The sequence below is a fragment of the Vombatus ursinus genome, unplaced genomic scaffold (assembly GCF_900497805.2).
Source record: "Vombatus ursinus unplaced genomic scaffold, bare-nosed wombat genome assembly UNPS02014810.1, whole genome shotgun sequence".
Taxonomy (NCBI): Eukaryota; Metazoa; Chordata; class Mammalia; order Diprotodontia; family Vombatidae; genus Vombatus; species Vombatus ursinus.
The window spans coordinates 17,210,507-17,228,032 of NW_020954588.1; the positions used below are offsets into that span (position 1 = coordinate 17,210,507).

At 41.4% G+C, this 17,526-nt stretch overlaps 1 protein-coding gene across 1 annotated transcript in view; it reads left to right on the plus strand.

Moving 5' to 3' along the window:
* MCF2L2 (MCF.2 cell line derived transforming sequence-like 2) overlaps positions 1 to 17,526 on the plus strand; it is a 359,025-nt gene that overhangs the window by 99,234 nt on the left and 242,265 nt on the right. The window contains exon 3 of the mRNA XM_027875876.1: positions 2,002 to 2,116. Within this exon, the coding sequence (XP_027731677.1) occupies positions 2,002 to 2,116 (115 nt within the window). The remainder of the gene's footprint in view (positions 1 to 2,001; positions 2,117 to 17,526) is intronic.

A 17,526-nucleotide genomic window follows, 5' to 3' on the forward strand; every position in this document is an offset into this window, starting at 1 on the left:
CTCAAATCTCTTCTTTGGGGTCATGCATGTAGTTTGTAATTTTGCAACACCCACTTGTATTTTTTCTTGTATAATGCTTATTTAAAAATAAGTTTTTATTGATGTCTCCTTTTTTTCATCATCACAGTTATCCCCAATATCTCTCCTTCTCCCCCTCCCAGAGATCCATCCCATATAGCAGCAACATTAACTGATAATGGTTTTGTGATAACTATTCTTTCCATTCACATCATTCTAGTCATTGTATATATTGTTTCCTTGACTCTACTTATCACCATTTTTCAGTTCTTGTAAGTTTTTCCTTACTTCTTTGTATTCATATCTATTATTTCTTATAGCCTTAGATACTTCCTCACTGTATGATCTAGGGCAAGCCACTTAACCTCTGTTTACCTCAGTTTCCTCAACTGCACAATGGGAATATAAGAGCACCTACCTCACAAGGTTGTTGTGAAGATCACATGAGGTATTTGTACATCACTTAGCACAGTGCCAAGCACATAGTAGGTGCTATAAAAATGCTCATTTTGTTTGCTTCCCTTCCCCAAGTAGTATTCTGTTGCATTCATGTACCACAATTTGTTTAGCCATTCCCTAATCAATGAAAATCTACTTTGCTACTACAAAAAATGCCACTAGAAATATTTTGGTGCCAATGACCTCTTAATTGCCAAATCTAATGGCTTTTTCTCAATGATCATCCTTCTCAACCTCTGATGCTGTCGATCCTCACCTTCTTTTAGACGCTCTCTCTTTTCTCAGTTTTTGTGACACTGCTCGCTCCCAGTTTTCCTCGTACAAGTCTGGCTGCTCCTTATTATTCTCTTTTGGTGAATCTTCATCCAGGCCATGCCCGTTAACTATGGGTATCTATCAACATTTTGTCCTGAACCCTCTTTTCTTCTCCATCTATATTTCTCTTGATGATCTCATCAGCTCCCATGGTTTTTATTACTATCTCTATTCCAATCAAATCTAGTTGTCCAATCACAACCTCTCCCCTGATCTCCAGTCTCCCATTTCCAATTGCCAATTAGATATCTCAAACTAGATGTCTCAGAGACATCTTAAACTCAACATGTCCAAGAATGACCTCATCATATTTTCCCCCAAACCCTCTCATCTTCCTAACTTCCCGATTACTGTAGGGGGTTGGGAGGACCTATTCTTCTCCCAACCTAGATACCATTCTCCATTCCTTAGTCACATAAACCCCATATAGTTTGTCTATTGCCAAGTCTCATTGTTTCTACCTTTATGACATTTCTTGTATATGCCCCCTTCCCTCTGCCATAGCCATTACTCTGGGGCAGGTCCTCAGCACCTCACAGCTGGACTAATGCAGTAACCTTAAGGCTGGTCTCCTTGCCTTGTCTCTCCTCATTCTATTTCATCCTTCACTGTGAAGCCAAAGTAATCTTGGTAACTTCAGGTCTGACCATGCCACTCCCCTACTCTGTAAACCCCAGTTGCTCCCTATAATCTCCAGGATCAAATATAAAATGATCTTTTTGGCTTTTAAAGCCCTTTCTGCTGTTGGCCCTTTTCAGCCTTTTTGTACTTTGGGTCCTTGCACACACTCTATCGTCTAGTGACACTGGCCTCCTTACTGTCCCTCATATGTGACATTCCATCTTCTGATTTCATGCCTTTTTGCTTGTGGCAGCTTGTCTTCAGCTCCTGGCTTCTTTCAAGACTTTAGTCAGATTCTACCTTCTGCCTTTTCCAATTCCTTTCAGTGCTAGTACCTTCCCCCTGAGATTATCTCTAATCTGTCCTGATATGTCTTATATGTACATAGGTGTTTGCATATGATCTTTTCCATTAGTGTGTGAACTCTTTGAGGGCAGGGAAAGTGTTTTTGCCTTTCTGATTAGCACGGTCCTTGGAACATAGTAAATGTTTACTAAATGCTTGTTAAATGACTTGACTACCTCTTATTTCTATGAAAAACACGAAAATCCATGTAAAATTCTGAATATCCTTCCTCTCTTGTTGTAGGAGGCCGTGGGAAAGATGGCGCCCCAATCATAACCTTCCCTGAGTTTGCAGGCTTCAGTGAAATCCCTGATGAAGATTTCCTGAATGTTGTGACTTACTTGACCAGCATCCCCAGGTAAGCCAGGATGGTAGACTCTTCCCTCCTCTGTGTGTGTGTGTGTGTGTGTGTGTGTGTGTGTGTGTGTGTGTGTTCTCTGGCTGTGTATAAGGGCAAAGAGGGAATTTTTCTTCCACACTAGTGCATTTCTCATGAATGAGCTGATCACTTCAGTGAAGGAGATACCATCAGAACTTGAGCGAGAATGGAATAGAAAAACAAGAATGTTGATGAGTCTTGATGCCTAAAGTTACATATTTAGAACTGGAAGGAATCTTAAAGGACATCTAATAATAGATGAAAGCTACCAGGGAACCTGGAAGTCATTAAATCCAACCTCCTCATTTTACAGGTGAGGAAACTGGGTCACAGAGAAGTTAAGGGACTTAACTAAGGCCACACAGCTACTAAGTCTCTGAGGTGGAATTTCAAGCCAGGTCATCATAACTTCAGATCCATTATCCTATCTAATACATCATACTGCCTTACCATTCTAAAGGCAGGATGATATGGTAGATAGAAAACTCAGTTTTGAAGTCAGGAGAAACTTGGGTTCAAATCCTGGTTTTGACATTTGATAGCTTTGTGACCCTGGGAGAGTCATTTAGTGTCTCTGAGGCTGTTTCCTCATCTATAAAATGGGGATAACAATATTGTCAACATCTATGACCCAGGTTTGTTTGGGGTGGGAGGAAGAATGAACTTTGCAGAACTTAAAGCACTATAAAATGTAGAGAAACACAGTTCATCTGGGATACCTGCCCTATAGCTAAGATGTCCTTTGGTAATCTCCTTTTTGGAAATTTCTTTTTTCAAACACTGTAAATGTTTTATGAGAAACAATATTCAACACTCATCCATGCAAACGGCAATCTTTGCTTGATAAATATTTGTATTTAAATTCATTAATTTGAATGTGTAAAATGCCCTGACACTTTCCAGCCCTTCCAGGTGCCCCTTCATTTTTCCTCATGTGACTAGAATTAATATGTACTATCCCATTCTTCTAGGTCTACTTTTTCTATTTTGTTTTTGAATTATCGCGTAAAGGTCTTTGGAGGTTTCTGTTTCATTATAAATTTCATCATTCCTTTATTGTGCAACATTAGGTGGCTCTTAGGGTTTTTTTCCAATACATAAAATGGGGATTTTTTGAATACCTGGCTCTTTTTTTGTAGTTGTTATTGTTTTTGGTAACACTATCAGAGTATACTCCAAACAATGTAACTATTGGTTCAAAGGGTGTGATTATTTTTATGTGTATTGCTGGTTTACTCTCCAGAAAGATTCTACAATTTTGCAGTTTCATCACTAATGAATGACTGAATTTTTTTTCCTCCAAAATCCCACCAGAATTGAGATTCTTTGTTTTTAGTTGTTTTTGCTAAGTTGATGGGTGTGAGGTGGTACCTCCAAGATGCTGTAATTTATATGTTGTGTTCCCTACTAGAATACAAACCATTTGAAGGAAAGGGCACTTTTGGTTTTTGTCTTTGGATCCTTAATGCCTCACCTTTTTTTTTGTTTGTTTGTTTGGTTTGGTTTGTTTTTGAACTGTACTGAATTTTACCATATTCTCAATAAGGGAACTTATCTGCCAACGCAGATGAGCAAATATTGTGCAACTAATTGTTTTAGAAGGAGTTACTCGGGTGCTTTGAGACTTGAAGAGAAACCAGTATATGTTAGACATGGAACTTGAACTCAGGTTTCCTTAACTGCTCTTCATTCATTGTACGTGTTGTCTCTGTCCTTCCACGTGTTAGTCCCTTAATAAGTGCTTGCTGAGTTGAATTGAATTGACTGGAATTCTCTGATTAATTATTAATGAATTTTTAAGTTTGGGGCTTATAATATATTTGTATTTGGATCTATTTATGTATGTATAGCATGTGCATATGAATATATGGAGAGAGAGACACAGAGAGAGAGAGAGAGAGAGACAGAGAGACAGAGACAGAGACAGAGACATGGATGGCTTCTTGCCCACTTAGTTGGCAGGCATTGTGTCCTTTCTTAGAATGCTGCTTGTCTTTGAAGAAAGAGCAATTGTCAGTCCTATTTGTTCCATTCATCTCTTTCACCCCATCATTCTCTTTTACTTCCCTTCTACTCTTCATCCCACCTCTGGCATCTTGGCAAAAAAAAATGGGGGATGAAGGAGAAGACTTGAGATATGGGAATTGGAGTGGCTGGTTTCCAGCTTTCAGTTGTGTATAGATCAGAATAAATGCCTTGGCCAGTTCCGTAAGTTCATGGATTTGTGGTATTCCAAAAGATTGGCTCACATGTCTCCATGAGGGCACTAGTGCCTGGTAAGATACTATGGCACTTGACATATCAGATGTTCTGAAGTCAGTGGGAACAGGGCTCCAGACCCCAGAGGAACCCTTCCTACTTGGTCTTTCATTCAATAAACATTTATTAAATGCCTGCTATGTGCCATGTACCATTCTGGGTCCTATGGGGAAGATGTTCCTTCGATACAATAAGAGTATTTCACTGCTGGCCAGCCTCTCTCCGCTGGTACAGATCACAGTTGTAGGATCATAGCTTTAGGGCTAGAAGGAAGGGACCTTAGTGGAAATGTAGTCCAACCTCTTTGTTTTACATATGAGTCAACAGATACAGAGAAGTTTTATAAAGCTAATAGGATCTTCATCTACATTAAGAGGGCTAGAGCTTCCAGGAACAGGGAGGAGGCACTCCCATTGTTCTTTTGGGCCTCTTTGACTTCACTTGGAATGTTGGGTTCAGTTCTAGGCACAGCCTTCTTTCCATTGGCAAAGATCACAGTCATAGAATCATAGCTTTAGGGTAGGAAGAGACCTTAGAAGCTACCTGGTTCAACTTCTTCATTTTACATGGGAGGAAACTGAGACCCAGAGACATAGTAGGTGCTTAATAAATGCTCGTTGACTGACTGGCAGAAGGGCCTTGAGCTCATACCATATGATGATTGCTTGAACAGATCAGGCATGTTTGATTTGGAGAAGAGAAAACTTAGGGGGAACATGAGAGCCACCTTCAAGAATCTGAAGGCAACTGTCACATGGAAGAGGGATAACCCTTATTTTCTTTGGTCCCAGAGGGCAGAACTTGGAGCAATGAGTAGAGGTTGCAAGGAGACCAATTTAGGCTCAATGTCAGGAAGAACTTCTTAAGATAAGGGCATCTAAATGCCATCTGGGATGGAGTGATGGACCTAGACTTAAGAAGATTTACCAGCTATGTGACCCTGGGCAAGTCATTTAACCCTTTTTGCCTCAGTTTGCTCATCTGTAAAATGAACTGGAGAAGGAAGTGGCAAACCACTCCAGTAACTTTGGCAAGAAAACCCCAAATGGGGTCACAAAGAGTCACATATGACTGAAAATGACTCAATAACAACAATAATCAGGGCTATAAAATCTCAAAGGAAGAAAGGAGTCTTCAAGTGGGGAGATATTATTGGATCTGGGCTTTGGAGGATGGGTAGATTTTTATTTGTTAATTTACAAAACGTATGTATTACATACCTACTCTGTCATGTGCTGTATTTTGGTAGGTAGAGAGATAAGAGAGAAAGACATCATGTGGAAATAAGGATGTGAGCAAAGGCCAAAAGGTGGGAAAGAAAAACGAGCAGAATTTCGGGTTGGGAACAGATCACAGAGGTAACTCAATCCAGTACGTGGTGTGATGGGAAGGCACTGGCTCTGAAGTCAGAGGAGCTGGGTTCAAATCCTGCTTCTGACCCTTACTCCTTAGGGGACCTCAGCCAAACCTTTTCTCTTCATTACTCTGGGCCTCTGAAATGAGGGGATCGGGGCCCATAGCCTCTAAATCAAGCCCAAATTTGCCTTTCCACAATTTCCACCCACTGTTCCTGGGGCCAAGCAGAAAACATCTAATCCTTCTTCCACTGTGACTGCCCTTCAGATATTTAAAGCTATAACCTTCTCACGCACACATCCTAATCATCTCCTTTATAGGCAAAACATCCCCACTTCTTCCAACTGACCCTCCCAGGCCACCCTCCTCTGGACATACTCCAGTTCATGAATGTCCTTCCTAAGAAGTGAATTCTATAACTGAGCAGGATAACACCCTGTGCATTAAGAGTTCTTTAGGCTTGTGAGCAGCTAATGCAGCCACATAGTCATTGATTTCTTGGAAATGCACAGGACTGTCTCAACTATCCTTGCACATCACACTCTTGACTCATATAGAGCTTGGGGCCCACTAAAACCCCCAGATTTTTTTCACATGAACAGTCTCTCCACTAACTCCCACTATCTCACTGTTGTGAAACTGCTATTTCCCAACTGCTCAGATATACAAAGGCAGAGGGAGAGGGAAGAGTCAGAGGAATCAGAGGTTGTTTTCTTAGTAGGATGGTGTCATTAACTGAAATAGGGATGTCAAGAGGAGGAACTGATTTGGCCTAGAAGATCAGGAATATGACTTTATTCAAGTCAAGTCCCTTGTGTCAAGGGAATGTCTAAGTAGAAATACCTAGTGGGCAGTTGGAAATTAAACAGAGATCCACATGTGATCTGGAACTTAAGAGAAGTAGTGATCGAAATAAAATTTTCCCTGAAACTTGCACGTGGAGTTGACAGCTGCCTTGGAGCCTTGGTCCAGGCTGTCTCCAATGCCAGGGATGCCATCTCTCCCTACCAGTACCTCTCAGACTCCCTAACTTCCCTTGAAGTCCCAGTTAAAATCCCACTTTCTACAGTAAGCCTTCCCTCATCCTTCTTAATTCTGGTGCCTTCCCTTCATTAATTATTTCCTATTTATCCTGTACATAGCTTGCTTTCTATATATTTGTTTGCATATTGTCTCCCCTTTAAAGCTCATTGAGCGCAAGGACTGTCTTTTGCCTCTTTTTGTATCCCCAGCGCTTAGTAGAGTGCCTGGAACGTAGCACTTAATAAATGCTTGTTGATTGATTGAAAGCATGGGAGATTGACTACACATGTATAACCAATATCAAATTGTTTTCTGTCTCAGGGACAAGGAAGAGGAAGGAGGGAGGGGTGGAGAAAAGAAAGGGAGGAAGGAGAAGAAGGAGGGAAGGGGAAGAGAAGGGAAGGAGCCAGAAGAGGAAGCAGGAAGAGGGGAGGGGAGGAAGGGAAGGAGGGAATTTGGAACTCAAAAATTTAGAAAACAAGTATTAAAAATTGTTTTTACATATAATTGGAAAAAATAAAATATTACAAAACAAAAACAAAATAGAAAGAAAGCATGAGAGATTAGAAGAGTTAATTAAAGGAGAGTTGTGATAGAGATAGAAGAGGAGCAAGAGAATCCATCCATCCATCCATTCCACAAGTATGTACTGATTTTAATTACTAGCATGGTGCTAGGCTGGACATACAATCATGAATGGGTCGTAGTCCTTGCCTTGAAGGAGCTTATAGCCCAATAGGGGAAAGGATCAAAAGTGTGGGATCATCTTTAGGCTTGTAAACAGCTAAAGTTGATACATAGTCATTGATTTCTTGAAGATGCACGGGAATGCCTCAAGCACCCTTGCTCACTGTGGGCTGTTGTCAAGCAAAAACATTTTCCCGTTCTTTTTTAAGTGTGGGAGTGCAATTGAGCCACATGGCTATTTGTCCCTATCTCTGTTTCAGTTACCGGTTCATGTTGTGTCGTGTCACCAAGCCCTATCCCCCGATACTTGGAATCAACTTTGTGTAATAACAGGAAAAGAAATTCCTTCTTCTCTGGGCCAGTGACCTGTGCCACACATTATCAACTCTTCATTAAGTAACTCTGGCCCTACTCCAAGTCCCAACACAACGGAAAAATGTGCCCATCTTGTGACTAGAACCAGGAAACTTTTAGGTTAGTGGAGTGGAGGGGAAATATGCTTAAAGTTCATTGCTGGGTAAAGCTATATTGATTTGAATATATGCATTCTTCTATAATGAAGAATTCTGTATAACAAATGTTTTCTCTGATATTTGTTCATATAATAGTCACATTTTATAACAAAAAGATGTGATAGCTCCAGGATGGTCTATTACATAGCAATGAATGGACAAATAGTTCAATTAATTTTTTAAAAATTGAGTTAAGGGAATTAAAAAAATGTAACTTAAAAGGACCACATTATTTTGGTAATGTAATTAATTATTGTTTAACTTAATTGCTTTTGACTTGGTTTGTCTGAAGTTCTGAATCCCACACTTTTCACACAATTCACGAATGGGTGTTATTGGGCAAATTACTTAACTTACGGACTTCAGTTTGCTCCTCATTAAAACAGGCAGGGGCATTGGGTATGAAGGCATATTGTCTATTGTCTGTTGTCTTGGAAGGCTAAGGTTGGTGGGTCCATTGAGCTCAGGAGTCCTGAGTGACAGTAAGGCCAAAGCAGATTAGATGTCCTCATTAAGTCTGAGACCAATTTGTTGAGTTTCCAGGAATGAGGCCAGGCGTGAAGCTACCAGGCTGTCTAAGGAAGGATGAGCCAGCCCAGGTTAGAAACACCAGGTTAAAGCTTCCATGTGGATCAGTATTGGAATCTTACCTATGAGTGGCCACTACCCTTCCAACTTATAATGAAAGGGGATATATATATCTATATATATCTGTATGTATGTATGTATGTATATTCAGCATAAAGTGAATATATGCAAAATACTTAAATATAAAGTAGTTTGGGAAGGACAGAAGGCATTAGTAGTTGGGAGCATCAGGAGAGGATTTATGGTATGTGAAGATGGTACCTAAACTGCATCTTAATCAGAATTTCAGAATATCTGGAATGACCAAGCTGCACCAATGGATGTAATACTTTTTTTTAATCCACAAAGCAAAGAAAATAGATACAGCATGACAATTTTTATGTCAGAGTAAAATTATAATGACATTTTTGCATTGATTAATGTGCCTGGTCCTTCCAGTGTTAAAGGGGATGCTCTGAGGTAGAGATAAGGTTCGAAGACATTTTGGATATATGGGATGGTGAGTGCAAAAGCAGAGAGAAGGAAGATGGTGTGTCATGTATGGGGAACAGAGAGCCCCAGTTTGCCTGGATTGTAGAGTGTAAGGAAGGAGAGTAATGTCTAGTGGGACAGGAAAGAGGGGTTAGGGCCAGGATATGTAGGGCTTTTGATGATAAACACAGGAATTTATATTTGCTTATATCATCAATAGGATGTCACTAAAGTTGACCAAACATGACTTGCTTCGTTGCACACCGTGGGCTTTCTTTTCTCCCGCATCCCCATCATACTGGAAAATAGACAGTGAAGGGGACTGCCTAGGTGAGAAGGAAAATGCCTGTGTATTCAAGATGGATTGTAGAGGAAAATCTGGAGCCAAATCTGACTGGTAGATAGTAAGATGAGGGGAGGTAGAAAGTGGATGAGTTTTAGGTGAAGATGTCGGGATGGTGCCAGAATATTGTTCACATCCTTCATTTTCAATGAGGACAAAACTTAATTTGCTTGGACCTCAGGTCTAAAGAAAAGTTGGCTGTTGTCTACCAGTCCTAAAAGGAAAAGGAGCAAAACCCTAACAAAAAAAAGTGAACTGCTGTTTTCTCTTTCAGTGTAGTCCCTTATTCTTATATTTGAGCTTTTTTTCCTCCCAGGGACAGTTGGGGGCCTCTTCTAGCCAACTAGTTACTATCTGCTGCATAATTTTTTGGTTATACCCAAAAGTAAACTAGAGACACCAGAACACTCACTTTGGAGTCAGAGGACCTGGGAGTCTCTATCCTCCCTTTCACTTTCCCGAGCATCAGTTTTCCCATCTGTTAGATGGGAACGGTACTTATACTACCCCACCTCACTGGTTGTTACAAGGAAAGCGTTTTGGACTTTGTAAAGCTCGAGTCCTACAGAAATGATACACTTGTTAATATCAAGCTCCCAATCTGTAACTGTGTTTATGACAGTGCTAGTCTAACTTCTTTCGGTTAATATTTCTCAGAGGTGACTTTTTTTAAAAAAAAGTTTAATCTACGCTCTTTGTTTTTACAGCACAGTAATTGCAGAAAATGCTTATTTCCCTATCAACCTCTCCCTCAAGATTGAATTCTTCTTTGTACCAAAGCAAAATTAAATTAAATTAAGTAAAAAAAAGCCCCTTCAGATAACCACCTCTAACAGTGTTATACAACATCATGCCGTTGTATAGTTCCCTTTCTCTTTGACATGAAGAGGAAAGTATGTTGCAATATTTTTTTTCCTTTTTTTTTTTTTCAGTTGATCAGAATTTGACTTCCTTCTGGGGAGTTTTCCACTAGTTGTTTTAGTCACTGTGTATGTTGTTCTCTTGGTTCTGCTTATTTCTTTATGCATCAGTCCATGGCAAGCTTCCCACTACACTTAATTCTGCAGAACTCAAGTTTTTATATGCATGCACAGCTCATTGAATTTCTATTTCTCCATTCTTGGACCTACTTCCCCTGTCCAGTTGTGTCTTCAAAACTGGGAGTATCTCATCATCCAGGCATTATTTGTCCTATTTTTAATTTATTCTCTCTCTCTCTCTCTCTCTCTCTCTCTGTCTCTTTCTCTCTCTCTCTCATTCTATCAAAGAACCAATGCAGTGAACATTTTAAAAGTTCATGCTGTTGTCCCTAATTTTTTTTTTTTGCTTTCTGGTGAGGCAATCGGGGTTAAGTGACTTGCCTAGGGTCACATAGCTAGTAAGTGTCAAGTGTCTGAGGTCGGATTTAAACTCAGGTCCTCCTGACTCCAAGGTCAGAGCTCTATCCACTGTGCCACCAAACTGGCCCCTATTTTTTTTTAAAGATCAGTCACTCCCCCCACCACCCCTGGAATGTGTAAAGAATAGACTCACTTCAGGAATTACAGGCAGTGTGGCATAATGGAGCTATAGCTGGCCTCAGAGCCAGGAAGATCCAAGTTCTGCTTCTGACACATCATGGCCTGGGCAAGTCACCTTATCTCCCTGTGTTGTAGATGACTCTCTGAGAAAATAAGTTGCAGAGAAGGTGCTGACTTGCATTGGTAGAACAAGTTTCCTCATCTGGGAATTCTCTCTATCAATGAAATTACAGGTCCAGTCCCTATGATGTCAAGGAAAAGGGCGGAACTCCCAGGGTTGGCATCAAATTAGAATTTGTAAAAGTGCTTAGTGCAGCATCTAAATGTTTTTTGTTTAGTTGTTTTTAGTCTGCCATTTCCTTCTCCAGCTCATTTTACAGATAAGGAAACTGAGGCAAATAGGGTTAAGTGATTTGCCCAAGCCAACATAGCTAGTAAGCATCTGAGGCCACATTTGAACTCAGGTCTTCCTGACTCCAGGCCTGGTGTTCGATCCGCTGTACCACCTAGCCACCCCTCCTGGCACTTAATAAATGTTTGCCTCGGGGCAGCTAGGTGGCGAAGTAGATGGAGCTTCGGAGTCAGGAGGACTTGAGTTTAAATCCAGTCTCAGACACTTGGCACTTACTAGCTGTGCAATCCTGGGCAAGTCACTTAACCCTGATTGCCTCACCAAAAAGCAAAAAAAAATGTTTGCCTCATTCTCTTTCCCTATCTAATACACCACCCAGCTGCCTAAGTGGTTGAGGTGAAGAGGGAGTGCACTCCAGGCATGGGGGATAGCTAGTGCAATAATGTGGAGATGAGAGATGGTGTGTGTTATGTGAGGAACTCTGAGAAGGTCATTTGGCCTGGATTGTAAAGTGCTTGAAGGGGAGTAATGTATAATAAGCCTGGAAAAGTCGGTGAGAGCCAGGTTGCAAATGACTCTATATGCCAAGAATGAGTCCCATTGACAGTAAGGAATGGAAGAGATATGGTGGCCAACCATGGTAAGAATTTCAATTGTAATCTTTAAATAAATAGAGAGGTGTAGGGGGGCCCCTTCTATTTATTTAAAAATTACGGTTGGATTCTTACCATGACTTTCTTTGATAGCCTTAGCAGACATGATGAGTTTTTGGCTAATCCCTGGCCTAAAGTGTCAATCGTGCAAGAACTCCCAGGAAAACATCATCCTACTCATTCCTTTGCTGGTCTTTGAACATCTAGTGCTCGGCAGTAGATAAACTGTGGATTTCTGATGAACAAAGTCTTTTTCTGGACTTGTTTATTCTTCTCCAAGAAGTAAAAGCATCATGTGGAAATGAGGGGCTGGATCGGGCAATATCCTGTCTGAGTCCCTAGTAGCCCCAGCGGCCTCCCTTATCTCTCCAGTGTTCCCAGATTCCCAGAGCCAAGTGAGATCTGAGCTGCAGATAGCATCACTCAGCTATTTCTGAGGTGCCTTTATTCAAGAGTGAGGCTCCTCTCTGAAGGAAAAGGTCACTCCCCAAGTGAAAATTAGGGAGAAACCTTCTAGGTGCTAATAACAACCACTGTCTTCAACACCAGCTTTCAAGGATTGCTGTCTAGGAGTCTGTCCAGCTTGCAGCTTACTTGTCCAGACTTCTCACACCTTCCTTCTTCCCGTATTCTTTGCATTCCAGTGACACCCGCCTCCTTGCTGCTCCTAACATAAAATGCTCCATTGTCTGACTCTGGGAATTTTCACAGGAAATCTCCCATCCTTCAAATCCTTTCCACCTTATTATTTCCACTTCCAGGCTTCCCTGGCTTTCTCAAGTCCCTGCTAAAATTTCACCTTCTATAAAAAACCTTTCCTTCTGCTTTCCTCTGAGATTTTCCATAGGTTCCATTTTGCCTCTTGTGAAGAGATTGAGATGCCATAGGTGATTGGTCCGAAGGGAACTCCATCGCCTCTATGGGTAAAGTTTGGTGTACTTTAGCTTTGCTGTCTTCTAAAATAATAACTTGTTCAGGTCGTCCATCAACACAGGTGGATTTCCTTTCACTTGAGAGATTGTGACTAACAGGATGCCCAGAAGAAGAATATAGGAATGGTCCAACCAGTCCCTGGGCTTCTGCCTGCTGAGACATCCTCTGCATCTTTGTCCTTTCCCCCCAACAGGGGCTGGTACTGTAGTCTATCCCTCCTCAGCCTCTTTCTAAGCCTTCAAACTACCTGAGCTTTCTCTTGGCAGCCCAAGGTTCCTCACTGAAAATAGGAGCCCAGATTCGTTGTGTTTGGGACCAAATACTGGAAAATAGCTATCATGTTCCCACTGAGCCATCTCTCCTCCAAGCTAAACATTTCCAGTTCATAGGGCCTGATCTTAAATCTCTTCCTTATCCCTGTTGCCCTCCTCTGGTGTTCTCCAGTTTATCAGTGTTTATGAATTTCTGGCTTTCATCCTGTTTCCCTTGTTCCTGGTGGGAAAATTCCGAAGCTTGTTCCCCTACCATTCCAATGGGTGAAGAGGGTGTTTCTTCCTCCCTCCCTGTTCCTTCTCCCCACTCTCCGCTTCAATTTTGAAGGCCTGGTCTCTTCCTGAGGGAGTGTCTTTAGGGCCATTCTTGGCCCCAGGACTCTTTATCTGATTAGTTACCAGACCCATTCACTGAGCATGAGCTGTCTGAGTTTTCTTCCAGCTCTCAGCCCAGACTAGATCAAGGCATTTGATCTGCCCGCTTTCAGTGCTGTGAAAAGCAAAGGTCTCGGACTGTCTCCCTTTCTCTTGTCTCCCTCCACCAGGGAGGTGGGTAGGTTGATAACAAGCATTTATTAAGCACTTAAGAACTAGGGATACAAAGAGAAGCAAAAAGAAATATAATCCTTGTCCACAAAGAGCTTACATTCTAATGGATCAGCTAGTCCATCAATATGCATTTATTAAGTACCTACTATATGCCAGGCACTATGCTAACCAATAAGGATACAAAGAAAAGCAAAAGACAGTCCCTGCCCTCAAGGAGCTTACAATCGAATGGGGAAGACAACCTATAAAAGGGGAAGAAGAAGATTAAGGGGCACCTGGGAAGGGGCATGGTGGCAAAGTCCTTAAAATTGGAAGCACAGCTGGGAGAGGAATGAGATCGTCAGTCTAAGCCCATCTCCAAAACTGACCTCCCCCCCAAAAAAGGAACTCACCAATGAGAGGAGCCTGGCATGACAGAAGGCTATTGCAGCTTCTCATTATAAGATCCTAGGTTTTGGGAAAAGTTCCAAGGTGAGAGGGCACTGATTGAGGGTCCGTCTTGCAACCTCTCTTGATTACCTGTATATCCCACTTCACCACACTGGTGGGACCTCTTCCCCAATCCCTCCCAGCACTCCCCAGAATACCATGTGCAGGCATCTGATCACTCTGATAAAGACTGAGTTTGTCCTCTCTGTCACTCTTTCTTCCTAACCCAAGAGGTCATTCTTTTCCAAACCCTTCCGGCCATACCAAATGAAGCAGTCCCAGAATCTGGTTATGGCTTTAACACTTTCCATCGTGCTAATTATATATTAGCTAAGATCGTTACGGAATATAAGAGCATTAGCAATTAAGCATAGATGAACAGTCAAAGCCAAGAGCAGTTGTAGGTAGTCCGGTTCCCCTTACCCATACGATTGATGCTTTGTGCTGGGCTACTATCCTGGCACAGATGGTGAGGGTCACAAGAGCAGTGCCCCTAAGTCCAGTGACTGCTTTTATTCTTCAAATCCTGGACATCAGCCCATCAGCTATTGTCAGAACCGGGACTGTAGGACTCAGGGCTTGGCATCTTTGAACTCTCCTCTCCCTATTTTATGAGCTTGTTATTTTTCCTCTGTATTGCTGCCCTGGGTTACTGCCTCATCCTGATTCTATGTAAAGGACTGGGGCATTGTGGGATTCATTACAGTTCCTGGGCAAAGCCCACTACAAATAGCTCACTTTTTTGTGGTGCTTTAAGGTTTGCAGAAAGTACTTTGCGTACATTATCTTATTTTGGCCTCACAAACCTGAGAGGTAGGTGCTATTATTATCCCCATTTTTACAGGTAAGGAAACTAATATCCAAGGAGATTTAGCATTTTGCTTAGCATCAAATGGCCAAGTAAGTGCCTGAGGTGGGATTTGAACTCAGGTCTTCCTGATATCTGGTTCAAACATCATCCACTATGCTAGATTCCTTTGGTACTAGTTCAAAGAGTATACCTCGAATGTAATCTATTTGTCAGAGGCTCTCCCCAATGTGAAAAATAATAGAACTGTAGATCTAAAGTCAGAAAGTACCTCAGAGATCATCTGGTCCAATGCCCTCATTTTATGGATGAGGAAACTGAGTCCCAGGGAGATTGTATGACTTGTCTAAGGTCACACAGGCACTAGGTGGCAGAGCTGGTTTGTGAAACCACGTCCTCTGGTACCAGAGCCATTGTTCTTTCCCTCACCTTCCTGAAAGTCAAGGTATACCTTGAGGATCTTTTACTTTTCTGCATTATATATATATCCCTTACCTAGGGAATATCTAGCCCTTCCCAAGGGTGGTTACCAGCACTCCCTACAAGCACTAATGCTCACAAAGCTTCAAATTCAAAGCTTCACAAAAGGTGTTCTGTATGAACAGTTTTATTTATACAACAAATACACAGAAAAGGCCTAGCCAAGACTATTGAGATCCCCTTTCTCCTTCCAGTGGGCTCTTCCATCATGGGCACCTGTCTGTTACCCATAGGATATGGAAGTTCTCAGGATTTGATCTTCCATACTGGTTCTCCCCCATTCTACCTCCAGTACTAGTCCTTTCCTGCACTTCTCTGATCTTCTGCTCCCACTTTTTCTGGAACTTCTGGGCTGATTCCTCCTTTTGTCTCAAATCACTTCTCAACAAATTCCTTCCTGACAAAGAGAAGAGAGGAGTTAGAGCTAGCCATCAGGAGAAGAAGGCTTGCCCCTTTGCAAAGCCCACTACACGTACTTAATATTTCATCCCTAAAGCTGTAAGAGTCTGTCTTAAGATCAATAACACTTAAGAGAAAGGGAAAAAATCAATAAAACTATATAGAAGCTTTCTGGGAAAACATTTAATCTGTGTATTACTAATTACTGTTGCTGAATTCAGCAGAAAGAAAAAAAGTTATCGATCTCTATCTAATGAATTCATTAATTTATTATTTCTAGATGTTGGTCTATAGGCACTGTGGATTCATTGATGACAAACCTGATGCTATTTTCTTTTTTTTTAAGCAAATAAAGCTAGTCTCCAAATTCCAAGGCTATCTGAAAGTCCAGATTGGTTCCTCATAAAGCACCAGGCAGCTTTTGTTAGTAGGAAGAGCAAAAACCTGAGAATCAGGAGATTTGAGTTTTATGCCAGTTTTGCCATGAAATAGCTAAATAACCTCAAGAAAGTCACTAGCCTTTCAGATCCTCAGCTTTCTCACTGGTAAAATAAGGGAGTTGGACTAGATACTCATTAAGGTCCAGGATTGTGCTGGAACCAGTTCAAACTGATCGTGAAATTTTTAGTGTGAGCATTTATACCCTGAAAGTCAACAAACGCTACCAATCAGGTTTTGATTTATTGCTTTGTTAATGGTCTAGACTTAAGAGAGTGATGGAAAAAATGTTAATAATGAAGATTAAACTTAAAAGTATGTTTTGAGTCTAATTGTTAAACATTCACCAGCACACTCCTGCATTCTATGACTCGTTCAAGATTTATCACCTTAAAGTCAATCCTAATTTTTCCCTGTCTCTCATCCTCCACCATCCAGCTAGTTGCCATGTTTTATTTAACCAGTTATCACATATCTTTGTATTCATACCCTCCTTTCCATTCATGAGGATAGAACTCAAGTTGAGGCCTTCATCACTCCTTTGAAAAAGAGTTTCTCATTTGGTTTCCCTCCTTTTAATTTCTCTCTTCTCCAGTTCATCTCCCACATAATTGCTAAATCACCTTCCTGATGTGCATAGGTCTAACCACCATCACTCCCTGGTTCAAAAACCTCCAGTGGCTTCCCATTATCTCCAGAATAAAATCAAAGCTTGTCATTTGAGGACCTTAATGATCTCCCCGTAGCCTACTTTTTCCAGGCTTATTTCACATTATTCCCTTTCACAAACTCTACCTTCCAGCCAGAGTCATCTTCTTACTGTTCCTTGAATTCAACGTCCCGTCTCCCACCTTAGAGCCTTTGCACAGGGTATCCGCAATATCTGGAATGCTCTCACCTCTGCCTCTTAGAGTCCTTAGGCTTAACTCAGGTTTCACTGCTCACCAGAAGTCTAGTGTTCTTTCCCTACATGAACTATCTTGTATTTACTTATCTGTTTATATGCTGTATCTTCTAGTAAAATGTAAGCTACCTGAGGGCAGGCATTATTTCTTTTTTAGCCAGTGACTAACCCAGTGTCTAGAGATTTTGTCGTCGAGTTATTTTTCAGTCATGTCTGACTCTTCATGATCCCATGTGGGATTTTCTTAGCAGAGATACTGAAGTGGTTTGCCCTTTTCTTCTTCAGCTCATTTTACAAAAGAGGAACAGAGGTAAACAGGGTTAAGTGACTTGCCCAGAGTTACACAGTGTTTCAGGCTGGATGTGAACTCGGGTCCTCCTGACTGCAGCAGCCCCAGTATTCTAGCCACTGCA